The sequence below is a fragment of the Aquarana catesbeiana genome, linkage group LG02 (genome assembly GCF_042186555.1).
Source record: "Aquarana catesbeiana isolate 2022-GZ linkage group LG02, ASM4218655v1, whole genome shotgun sequence".
In the NCBI taxonomy this organism is placed as follows: domain Eukaryota; kingdom Metazoa; phylum Chordata; class Amphibia; order Anura; family Ranidae; genus Aquarana; species Aquarana catesbeiana.
Genome location: NC_133325.1, coordinates 795,750,353 through 795,763,747, shown reverse-complemented (window position 1 = coordinate 795,763,747; position 13,395 = coordinate 795,750,353). Strand labels below are relative to the sequence as shown.

The 13,395-nt window shown below is 45.9% G+C and overlaps 1 protein-coding gene across 2 annotated transcripts in view; it reads left to right on the top strand.

Annotated features, from left to right (window-relative positions):
- Positions 1-384: 384 nt before the first annotated feature.
- The window catches only part of LOC141129444 (uncharacterized), an 82,460-nt gene continuing 69,449 nt past the window's right edge, over positions 385-13,395 (top strand). The window contains exon 1 of one of the 2 annotated variants that reach the window (XM_073617481.1): positions 385-1,319. Coding sequence is in view for 1 of the 2 variants with exons in the window: in XM_073617480.1 (XP_073473581.1) it covers positions 12,351-12,384 (34 nt within the window). In the remaining variant the exon portion in view is untranslated. Of the gene's footprint in view, positions 1,320-12,230; positions 12,385-13,395 lie in introns of those variants that run through there. The other variant, XM_073617480.1, reaches the window with a different exon arrangement.

The following is a 13,395-nucleotide window of genomic DNA, read 5'->3' as shown; positions in this document are numbered from 1 at the left end:
AAAGTGTCGCTGCCGCAGAGGCGGCCATTTTGTTGGTTAGTATCAGAGCAAACTAACAATATCCGCTCATAATACTGTGTACTAGAGTCTATACGGTTTCCGGTGTTGTGTCAAAATCTCCAATTACGGACGGTTTACAGCAGGCATGTCCAAAGTCCAGCCCGGTTTCAGACGGCCCGCCTGGTAATTTTGACATATATATCTTTTGTGGCCCCCAAGGAATCCCCGAGCGCCAGGGGCCACAAAAGATATAAATGTTGGCTGCCTTAGAGGGGACGGGACGAGTGCCGTACATACAGGAGTATTTCCTGTTTACACGGCGTCCTGTGTAAAAGGAAGTCCCGTCTCCTGCGCTGCCATTGGACAACTGTTCTGTCCATCATAGGAGGTGGGACTTTCAATTAAAGAGGCAGCTGTCTCTTTGTCTCTGTGTTTTTCTGTCTCTCTGTCAGGCCAGGAGGAAGAGGCCTGACAGAGAGAGCTGAAGAGAGGGAGAGTGATCCCTGGGGAGGAGAGGTAGCTGTGGGTGACACCAGACAGAGAGAGAGGAGTGACACCGGAGAGAAAGAGACCACAAACACCTCCAGGGATGGAGAGACAGCGCTCTGTCGGATGAGAGACCACCGCTAATAAGAGAGAGAAAGACCGCCGAATGTCCATCGTCTGAGCATCAGGATCCTCGTGATGATCTGATCGGTTGGGAGGGGACCGCCTGGCATTTCTGATTGTGCTTGATGTCCTTGGAGCCATACGGTGTTTCCTTACACGCATTCCCTGATCCTCTGTTATGGGGGATCATAGAACTCTGGTAAGAGTTCATTTCTGCTGATCTGGTGGTGGATTCAACACAGTTTTTCATCCAGTGCCTTTGAGGAAGGCTTGCTCGCATTATATGGACTTTTTCTTTTTGCACGGGTGTTTTTTTTCCTTTTTTTCATGTACTTGTTCACTAGATTGCTTTTTTCACAATTACAATTTGAGTATATATTATGGACTTATAATTTTATATTGATGCCTATTATCTTGTTAAATTATTACCCACGGACTTATCAATGTTTGGTTTTTAATGCATTTATGCACATTTAGTTCTTGGGGAGTTTTTTGATTTGAATTCATTTTTAAGAATTTTTCACCTCTTTGAAAAAAGTTTGGATACCCCTGGTTTACAGTAACCGGAAGTGATATAATTGGAGATCTTGATGAATTGGCTATCTTGACAGAACACACAGCCTGGACTTCAGGAGGAAAGTGCAGCTCTGAGTGATACTTCCCACATAATATGCTTCCTGGAGAATGAAATGTCTGCTGGAGCAAGGGTGGTAAGAGCCAATGGCCTCTGTTGTCATAGTTGTACACAATGGTGAATATGTGTGCAGGGGGTGGTAAAGTGATAGAACATATAGGGGGGAGCACTGTGCTTCATATAATGGGGGGCCCCTGTGTTTTCCCTTAGCAGGAACAGTGCTCATAATGGACAACCCCTTGTCATGTCATGTGGATGGGGAGACCCCTAACTCCTTATATTGAGAGACCCCAGTGTGTCCTGAGGATGGGGGGGCACTGAACATATAATGGGTACCCCCTGTGTGACCTCAGGATGGGGAGCTCAGTACATCTTATAATGGGAACCCCTTGTATGACCTGAGGATAAAGGCTCCATACACCTTGTAATGAGGGGCACACATGGTGACCTGAGAATTAGGGCTTATTGTGTTTTGTAGTTGGGGATCCCCTTTTTGTGTGCCTTAGAATGGGGGTCCACTCTGTGACCTGAGGATGATTATGTACTCATCACTTTATAATGGGGAGCACCTTGTGTGCCCTGATAATGGGGGCATTAAATATCATAATAATGGGGTGTGACCTGATGGGGGCACTGTATGTCTTATAATAGGGGGCCCCTGTGCATCCGAAGGTTGGGGGCACCATATGCCTTATAATGTAAACCCCCTGTGTGCCCTGAGGATGGGGGGGCACTGGATGTCTTATAATGGAAACCCCCTCAGTGTCACCCTCCCTCTTTCCCTCTCCCCTCTCTCTCTCCCCTCTCTCTCTCTCTCTCTCTCTCTCCCCTCTCTCTCTTCCCCTCTCTCTCGCTTTATCTCTTGCGTGTGCTCTCTTTCTCCTCTCTCTTTCTCCTCCCTCTCTCTCTCTTTCTCTTTTCTCTCTTTCTCCTCTCCCTCTCTCTCTCTCACCTTTCTTGCCCTCTCTCTCCTCTCCCTTGCCCTCTCCCTTTCTCCTCTCTCTCTTTCTCCTCCCTCTCTCTCTCTCCTCTCCCACTCTCCCTTTATCCTCTCTCTTTCTCCTCTTTCTTGCCCTCTCCGTCTCCTTTTCTCCTCCCCCTCTCTCTTTCTCCTCTCTCTCTTTCTCCTCCCTCTCTCTCTCTTTTCCCTTTCTCGTCTCTTGCTCCTCTTTCTTGCCCTCCCCTCTCTCTTTTTCTCCTTCCTCCTTCTCTCTTTCTCCTCGCCCTCTCTTTATCCCCTCTCTTTCCTTCTCACTCTCTACCCCCTCTCTCTATCTCTCGCACTCTCTCTTTCTCTCGCACTCTCTCTTTCTCCTCTTCTTCTCCTCTCCCTCTCTCTTTCCCCTCTCCCTCTCTCCTCTACCTCTATTTCTCCTCTCCCTCTTTATCCTCTCCCACTTTCTCTCTCTCTTCCTTCCCCCACTTTCTCCCTCCCTCTCTCTCCTTCTCTCTCTCTTTCCTTCTCTCTCTCTCTTTCTCCCCCTCTCATGCGCGCTCTCTCTCCCTCTCCTCTCCTACCCTCTCTACTCTCTCTTCTCTATCTTTCTCTCTTTTTCTTCTCCCTCTCTCCTCCTATCTTTCTCTCGTTCTTTCTCTCCTCTCTCTTTTATTCTCTCTCTCTCCCCTTCGCCTCTCTCTCTTTTCCCTTTATCACCCCCTTGCTTTCTTTTGCCCCTTCCTTCTCATCTCCCTCTCTCTCTCGCTCACCCCCCCTCCTTTCTCACCTCCCTCTCTCCTCTTCCTCCATCTCTCTCTTACTTTCCGATCTCCCTAATTTTTCTCTCTCCTTCCTCTGCCTCCACCCTTCTTCCCCTCCTAGTTTCTAATAGGTAGGGCTTTTTTTCCAGGTGGAACTTGGTGGAACTCAGTTCCACCACCTCTGGCTCTGGCTTCATCTCTGGCCCCTTTAAGACCCTCCTACTGTTCATGAACTGACCACACCTACTATTTGATGTGATTTGGAGGGTGTGTGTAGGGGAGGGGTTTTCGGGGGTCGTGGTTGAGTTCCAGCACCTATTGTTTGAGAAAAAAAAAGCCCTGCGAATAGGGGTTTCTGTCAAATTTCAGGTTCTCAGTAAAAAAATATGTTCTGTCAGTAGATGTTCCATATTTCTTCAGTGTAAAAAAAGAAAACATTTTTTAAGGAAGGATCTGAGTGGTAGCTGAATGGTCGCACAAGGCAATGAAAACCAGCCCCTAAAAAACCACACCCCATTTTTGCCACTGTGTGCTGCACGCCCCACACTTCTTTCTCTGGCATTGGAAATTGCTTTCATAAAACAACCCTGGTTGCGTCATAAAGATGACTGCCGTGCGTCATCTCTAAACCTGGGACCTTCTACAGAAAAAAAATTGAGAACTTCCATGCAGGCTGTGCTGCAGTAGATATTAAAATGCACCCTCTATTCAGTTGAGTTGCCATATGTAGGCGGGGCTTTGTGTGGTTGTGGCTTGAGTGTGGATGGGGACACAGGGGGCCCCATGATCTCCTATTGCCCGGGGCCCGTGGGTTGTCAGTCCGCCCCTGCCTATGCATTTTTAGTGTATTTTCAGTTTTGCAGAAACACACTACAGTCCATTTAACATGGTTTCCTATGGGTCACGTTCACATCTATGCATTTTATGGAAAGGGTCAAGAACTATTTTCTGGTTTTTGGTTCCATAGACTTCAATGGATCAAAAACATGCATTGAAAAACAAAATGCACCTGGAATATGCAAACTTCAATCTGCATAGGTGTGAACCAGGCCTTATGGCTTCTGGAATGGATCTGTGTGATTTTGATTGGTCAGTGCCAGGATGCGACTGCTTTGACCAATCAGAATCACACTGCTCCATCCCAGAAGTCATGAGGAAACAAGGGGAAGAAGAGTGGAGATTTCAAATCACTGAACACTGACTGTGTGGGAACTGACAGATAATCACCCATGGAGGTAAGTACAGAGAGGACCTGGGCAGGGTGTGTTCCTCTCTTCATTTTTTGTGAAAACTTTAAGGCAACAGGAGCTGTGATGTGAGTGTTGATCCTGGAGGTTGGACATGTACTGTACAGGTGACAATATAATGAATCTTCTCCTTATTTTTGTAGAGTGTCCGAATAGATCAGAGCAATTCTGATTGGTCAAAGCAGTCATCTGCCCGTGTTGACCAATCTGAATCACTCTGGACTATCCTGGAAGCCCTAAGTGGAGAAAGAGTGGGGCTTTCAAATGCCTAGAACACTGCACTAGCTGCATGGGCACTAACAGCTCATTACCCATGGAGGTAACATTGGGAATCGGGTTAGGGAGGGTGTGTATTCACCTTTTCATTTTTTTTGAAAAGGTGAACTTACACTTTAAGGTGACAGGTGCTGGGTTTTAATGTTCAGAGTGTTAATCCTGGAGGTTGGACATGTACAGTACAGGTGACAATATGATGAATGAATTGTAGAAGATATAAAGAAACTCCGAGAAACATTCATTTGTGATCAGTAATTCCTCCATATCTTGTGTGGATGACATCTGTGGAATGGGGAGCAGTCAGTATGATCCCAATTCTGGGGGTCCATAGACCTCCTATTCTGGGTTCATCCTTATCGTGTATAATTCACCACCTAAAGAAGGATGATACCTTATAGTCTGTATATACCGCTTCTTCTAATGGTATATTCCTCTGTACTGTCTATACTATTGGGGGATCCGGTATATACAATCTGTATATATTGATCCCCAAATGGTGTAATCTGTACTGTCTGTACATGAGACTCCTATATTCTGAACAGTCAGTGAAAATTGGTTCTCCTGATTATCTCGTTAGAATTGGATCATCTCAGCATACAGCACTTGGCAAAGAAAGATGTGTAATAATGATACATGGACTATATAACGTGTACCTGTCTATATACAATGAAGATCTATTATCTGTCCAGAATGTGATCACATCTCTGAGCCTCCCTTCCTCTATGGAGGACAGGTACTCTTCTCCTCTACATAGAAGAGAGAAGATTGGTCTCAATGGGAGAGAAAAGTAAAAAAATTGGACTTAATCTTAATTCTCTTTTTACCATTTGTCTCACAGATTTCTATCAGTCTCTGTCACACATTTGGGACAGAACGAAACTATGTTGTTTGTTGCATTTATATTTCATGCACATTGTATCTATTTTAATAAAATTCATATTATTGTAGCAGACATAGAACAAATCAAATCAAATGTGGAATTTGGATTTATAAAGATATCTCTTCTTTACTGTCTTCCGGTACAAATAATCTGCAGAAAACCTCCAGATCAGCCATTCTCATCCGGGGTTCCTCCAGAGGATGTTGGGGGTTCCTCTCCATCTGATGGGGTTTTTTCTAGTTCCGGGGTGACACCACCTGTCAGAACCAGCAGCATGACTCCAATGATCTGTAGCTGTCTGTAAGAACATTCTTCCAACTAGATGTGTGACGTCCTTATCTATAGACTTGTTCTGAGTGACTCACACTGGTGAAGTTGGAGGATGACCATCATAGCCAGGAGACGAGTATATGAGACATTAATTAAGGCCGACTCCATAGTCCTCCCAGGGAATGTCTCCTGTAAAGGGGAACCCCAACATATACCATGTCCTTCCAAGTGTTGGTGTCCTAAAACTATTGCAGATACTTCTATCTGAGCTGTGACGTTGGAAGGGGCGGAGTTGATGGGGGGGAAGGGGCGGAGTTGATGGGGGGGAAGGGCAGAGTTGATGGGGGGGAAGGGCAGAGTTGATGGGGGGGAAGGGCAGAGTTGATGGGGGGGAAGGGCAGAGTTGATGGGGGGGAAGGGCAGAGTTGATGGGGGGGAAGGGCAGAGTTGATGGGGGGGAAGGGCAGAGTTGATGGGGGGGAAGGGCAGAGTTGATGGGGGGGAAGGGCAGAGTTGATGGGGGGGGAGGGGCAGAGTTGATGGGGGGGGAGGGGAGGAGTTGATGGGGATCTGCAGTTTGCTTTCAGAAACATTTAGGCTTCATGCACACGAGACGCCAGTGCAAACTCTGCTGAACACATTTTTAAAAGATGAAAACGCCCGTTTAGCCGTGTTTGCGTCTAGAAGCGTTTAGTTAAGATGACAAAGACCCTCCCCAAGCTCAGAAAGCATGATAAATTTTAACTATTTCTGCCATTTTGATCAGAGTGAGCAGCAGAGAGAGCAGTTGTATACTTGCATTTGCCTCTCTTTCTGGGTTTTTTTTGGAAATGGATCCCATATTGAACATATTGCAGAGCAGAGAATGACATTTTGTGACCCGACTTTGGGGTCCATATCTCAGGGCCACTTGGTGCTAGGAACCCCAACTGTATGTTGTAGTGCTAGTTCCACTGTGTTTGCACACCAAATTTGGGGTTCCTAGCACCAAGTGGCCCCGAGATGCAGGGCCCCAAATTCGGGTTGCAAAATGTCATTCTCTGCTGCAGTTTACCGTCATATTTCTGTGTTTTCTGGTCCAAAAAAATAGGGTTCCTTTAAAAACACTTATAAACGCAAACATGGCTAAACGCGGTACCGGCATTTAGCCGCGCTTGGCATCTGAAACATGGAAACCTTTTGCGCCTGAACACATTTTTTTGCTTCTGGAAAAACGAGGTTAAACGCAACTGGCTAAAAAATGCCAAAAAACGAGACTGTGTACATGGACACATAGGATAACATTGAATGAGTTCAGGGGCAGTTAATAAAAGTGTCCAACTGCCTCTGAACGCGAGTTTAATAGCGTCTCGTGTGCATGAGGCCTTAACATCAGTATGCGGATGAGCCTAAAAACAGAAGATCATTTTCTGGTATGGATTGATAACACAGTTTGACTATACACCCCGATCATTCAAATGGGATTATAGAGTGGATAGGAAGGTGTGGTGAAGTTACACATTAGGGGAAAAATCATTAAACTGAAGCAGATCAAATCTAGAATAACTGTGCATGGCAACCAATCAGCAACAAACTTCGTCTTGTTCAGTAAGCTTTGAAAATGAAAGACAGAAGCTGATTGGTTGCCATGCACAGATGCTCCAGATTCTGTCTGCTCCAGTTTTGATAAATTTCCCCCCAATGTGTGATTTCACCGTACTACACCCATTGGATGATCGAGGAGTGTTGGGTTCCCCTTTAACCGCTAGTCATCCGGCCGCCGCAGTTATACCACAGCAGGTTGGCATGGCTGCACAAATTGCCGTAGCAGGACGTCACTTCTTCATGACATAACAATGATCACAGAAGATGCGCACACGTGCCCGCCATGTCCCGTGTGATGATGCACATGTCATGAACACCGGGCACCCACAATCGCTCGTGACAGAGTGAGAACCGGCATCTGTGTGTGTAAACACACAAATCCCACCTTCGTTCAGGGGGAAGAGGGGACAGATTGTGTGTTCCTACAAAGTAGGAACAGCGATCTCTCTTCTCCCCTAGTCAGTAAACTGCCCCCCTACAGTTAGAACACATCTAGGGAACACAGTTAACCCCTTGATCGCCCCCTAGTGTTTACCCCTTCTGTGCCAGTGACATTTATACAGTAATCAGTGGCTATTTTTAGCTCTGATTGCAGTATAAATGTCAATGGTCCCAAAATAGTCAATGGTAAAGTGTCCGATCTCTCTGCCACAATGTTGCAGTCCTGATAAAAATCGCAGAGCACCGCCATTACTAGTAAAAAAAAAAAAAAAAAAAAAAAAGGAGCAATAAAAATGACATAAAAATATCCCCTATTTTGTAGACGCTATATCTTTTGCGCAAACCAATCAATATACGCTTATTGCGTTTTTGTTTTGTTTTTTTACCAAAAATATGTAGAAGAATACATATTGGCCTAAAAATCTGAGGGAAAAAAAATGGATATTTATTATAGCAAAAACTTCAAAATAGTGTTTTTTTGAAAATTGTCGTTTTTTTTTGTTTATAGCGCAAAAATCAAAAACCACAGAGATGATCAAATACTACCAAAGGAAAGCTCTACTTGTGAAGAAAAAGGGACATAAATGTTGTTTTGTTACAACGTCGCACGACCGCGCAATTGTCAGGTAAAGCGACGCACTGCCGTATCGCAAAAAATGGCCTGGTCACGAAGGGGGCAAATCCTTTCGGGGCTGAAGTGATTAAATAAAGCATTCCCTGAGGGGACTATGGAGACGGCCTTTATTAACGTCTCATATACTCGTCTCCTGGCTATGATGGTCTTCCTCCAACTTCACCAGAGTGACCCACTCAGAACAATCTACAATCTACAGAAGGACTTCATACGCCCAGTCCAGTCCCCCCACCAAGAAAGGAAGAGGCAGAATGGAATTTTATTATAAATATTTATTTGTAAAAACAATAAAATCTTGACCAATGACATCATACAATGATCGGAAACAATGTTGTCAAGTCATGAAACGGTTCATGTATCTCCACATTTCTCCACTGTTAGAAATGGGGCCAACAGACCCACCCACTGCTCTTTTGGCCATCCCTCGCAGACAGCAACTCTCCCAAAAGCTGCAAGGTATGCCTCGACATCATCGGCGGGTGTCATTTTCTGTAGGTGGTAGGAGGCACATACCATCTTTGGTTCCACTGGCACAGGAGGTGGGGACCCCTTTCATTTCCACTAGAGCCTCTGCGAACTGTCAGTTCATCTCCTGCTGGGCCGCCTGTTGTGCTGCAGCGGCCTCTACGACTTGGCGGCTGGTTTCCTGCTGAGCTGCATTGGTCTGTATCAGGGTCTTTATCATTTCCTCCATCTTCAGAAATTGCCCACTAAATCCACGTGTGGGAAGATTAGCTCGTGGGGATCACCTTTTCTGAAGGATAGTCAGCAAACGGGCACTTTCTTTAAAATCTGGCGGATGCCAGGTTTATTTACAGGAGGTTCGCAAAATAAAAATAAATAAAACAGTAAAGTAAATCCTTGCCATCCGGCGCTAACTAAACAAACAGTCTCCTCTCCAGACAGTGCGGGGCTGGTCCCCGTCACCCACAAAACATGCGGTAAAGCAAAGCTTTCAGTCCAATAGCCAGAGCTCCTCTCACTCAGGTTCCTTCCTGAGTATTAAAACCAGAGCGACATGTTGAGCTCTCTTCCTGGTTATTTAACCGCTTCCCGACTGGCGCACGCCGATGTACGTCGGCAGAATGGCACGGCTGGGCAAATGGGCGTACCTGTACGTCCATTTGAATTCCCCACCATGGCATTGCATGCGCTCCGGCCGGGAGCTCCGTAAGTCAGGTCCCGCAGACTCGATCGCCACGGGGATGCCCGTGATCGCCTCACGGAGAGGAAGAACGGGGAGATGCTAATGTAAACAGCATCTCCCCGTTCTGCCTAGTGACAAGTGTCACTGATCTCTGCTCCCTGTCATCTGGAGCTGTGATCAGAGTAATGACACTGCTAGCCCATCCCCCTACAGTTAGTAATCACTCCCCTAGGACATACTTAACCACTAGGGGGAGGGGTTAACACCTTCACTGCCAGTGTCATTTACACAGTAATCAGTGCAATATTAATCGCAGTGATCGCTGTATAAATGACAATGGTCCCAAAAATGTGTCAAAAATGTCCGACATGTTTGCCATAACGTCGCAGTCACAATAAAAAAAAAAAAAAAAAAAAAAAAAAACGCTGATCGCCGCCATTACTAGTAAAAAAAAAATTATTGATAAAAATGCCATAAAACTATCCCCTATTTAGTAAACGCTATAACTTTTGCGCAAACCAATCAATAAATGCTTATTGCGATTTTTTTTTACCAAAAATATATAGAAGAATACATATCGGCCTAAACTGAGGGAAAAAAATTTTTTATATATTTTTGGGGGATATTTATTATAGCAAAATGTAAAAAATAATGCGTTTTTTTCATAACTGTCGCTCTTATTTTGTTTATAGCGCAAAAAATAAAAATCGCAGAGGTGATCAAATACCACCAAAAGAAAGCTCTATTTGTGGGAAAAAAGGACGTCAATTTTGTTTGGGAGCCACGTCGCACGACCGTGCAATTGTCAGAGCGACGCAGTGCCGAATCGCAAAAAAACGCTCTGGTCAGGAAGGGGGTAAATTCTTCTGAGGCTGAAGCAGTTAAAGTCCACCTGAGTGTGGGCTCAAGTGGACCAGAACATCCGGACCAGAACCCAGCCTGTCACAGAGGCTGGAAAAACCCGGCCAGATTCCGGTTCAATCCCTTACAACAGAAAGAATGCGAGGTGAAATGTAGCCATTATCCCCTATATCACCTCGCATACCGTCACACCATATACACTAATCACACACCGACCTACCTGTCACCATATACACTAATCATACACCGACCTACCTGTCACCATATACACTAATCACACACCGACCTACCTGTCACCATATACACTAATCACACACCGACCTACCTGTCACCATATACACTAATCACACACCGACCTACCTGTCACCATATACACTAATCACACACCGACCTACCTGTCACCATAAACTAATCACACCCCGACCTGTCACCATATACACTAATCACACACCGACCTACCTGTCACCATAAACACTAATCACACCCCGACCTGTCACCATATACACTAATCACACACCGACCTACCTGTCACCATATACACTAATCACACACCGACCTACCTGTCACCATATACACTAATCACACACCGACCTACCTGTCACCATATACACTAATCATACACCGACCTACCTGTCACCATATACATTAATCACACCCCGACCTACCTGTCACCATATACACTAATCACACACCGACCTACCTGTCACCATATACACTAATCATACACCGACCTACCTGTCACCATATACACTAATCACACCCCGACCTACCTGTCACCATAAACACTAATCACACACCGACCTACCTGTCACCATATACACTAATCACACACCGACCTACCTGTCACCATATACACTAATCATACACCGACCTACCTGTCACCATATACACTAATCACACCCCGACCTACCTGTCATCATATACACTAATCACACCCCGACCTACCTGTCACCATATACACTAATCACACACCGACCTACCTGTCACCATATACACTAATCATACACTGACCTACCTGTCACCATATACACTAATCATACACCGACCTACCTGTCACCATATACACTAATCATACACCGACCTACCTGTCACCATAAACACTAATCACACACCGACCTACCTGTCACCATATACACTAATCACACACCGACCTACCTGTCACCATATACACTAATCACACACCGACCTACCTGTCACCATATACACTAATCATACACTGACCTACCTGTCACCATATACACTAATCATACACCGACCTACCTGTCACCATATACACTAATCATACACCGACCTACCTGTCACCATATACACTAATCATACACCGACCTACCTGTCACCATATACACTAATCATACACCGACCTACCTGTCACCATATACACTAATCATACACCGACCTACCTGTCACCATATACACTAATCACACCCCGACCTACCTGTCACCATATACACTAATCACACACCGACCTACCTGTCACCATATACACTAATCACACCCCGACCTACCTGTCACCATATACACTAATCACACCCCGACCTACCTGTCACCATATACACTAATCACACCCCGACCTACCTGTCACCATATACACTAATCATACACCGACCTACCTGTCACCATATACACTGATAACACTCACACACAGTGTAGCGCAGTACAAGGTGTCAGTAGTATGTGGGGGATATTTGGGGTTCCATATTACAGAATATGATCTATAGGGGGATGGGATAGTAGAATAGAAGAGATTTGTACGGTGCTGTACATGAAGGGATAAAAGTCAGGTGTATAGAAGGGAATGTCTGTACAGCTTATCAGGGAGAATTTACCAGTTTGGCAGGTTAAACAGAAGTATGTTATTGTATTGTGTTGGCGGAGTGCCACTGGGAGGAGTTCTTCACATTTCAGAGTCACTATTTATAGGAGAAGCAGACCCGGTCTTTGGTGACATTCCATTGATGTATTTTCCATGTATTACATTATTTGGTGATCACTCTCAGGAATAGTTGAGCAGTGAGTGCAGAGATCAGTGTACAGCCCGGACACCGAGTACATCACCGACCCACCGAGACATGATCTGTCCATCCATTTCTCCTGTGTATGGAGGTGAGTGGGAGGGGGGTGCAGAGATGTGTGTAGGGGGGGAGGGGGGTGCAGAGATGTGTGTAGGGGGGGAGGGGGGTGCAGAGATGTGTGTAGGGGGAGGGGGGTGCAGAGATGTGTGTAGGGGGGAGGGGGGTGCAGAGATGTGTGTAGGGGGGAGGGGGTGCAGAGAGATGTGTGTAGGGGGGAGGGGGTGCAGAGATGTGTGTAGGGGAGGGGGGGGGGAAATGACATGTTTGGGATGCTCTGGATTGGTGTAAATGATCAGCAGTTTCCAGTTCCTGACAATATCCAGTAATTTGGCACAACCATTGAGGACCAACATTCCACAATCAACAACCTGATAACTATGGGAAGGAGATGTTCTGCACTGTGTGGGGTAAATGGTGATCACATCAGATACTGACTGGTTTTCGGACCCCCAATACAGTAAAGCTGCACATTTCAGAGGGGCCTTTTATTGTAGACAGCCTAAGGCACACCTGTGCAATAATCATTCTGTCTAACCAGCATCTTGATGTGCCCCACCTGTGAGGTGGATGGATTATCTCAGCAAAGGCTCACACTGGTCCGACAAACGCTCCGACATTGGGAGCTCATGTCGCATGACGTGTGAAATTTAATGTTTCCCTATGGGAGCCGTCCTAACTGGTCCGACACAAGTCGTTCCGACTTTAGAAATGCTCCCTGTACTACTTTGGTCCGACTTTGATCCTACTTCAGCCTATTGACTATCAATGAAGTCGGATCAAAGTCGGATTGCCGTCTTGCATGATCCGACTTCGGCACGCGACTTGTGCTCAGATGTTCTTGAGGGGGAACTCCGCGCCAAATTTTAAATAAAAAACCGGCATGGGTTCCCCCTCCAAGAGCATACCAGGCCCTTGGGTCTGGTATGGACCTTGAGGGGAACCCCCTACGCCGAAAAAACGGCGTGGGGGGGTCACCCCCAATCCATACCAGACCCTTATCCGAGCACGCAGCCCGGCCGGACAGGAATGGGGGTGGGGACGA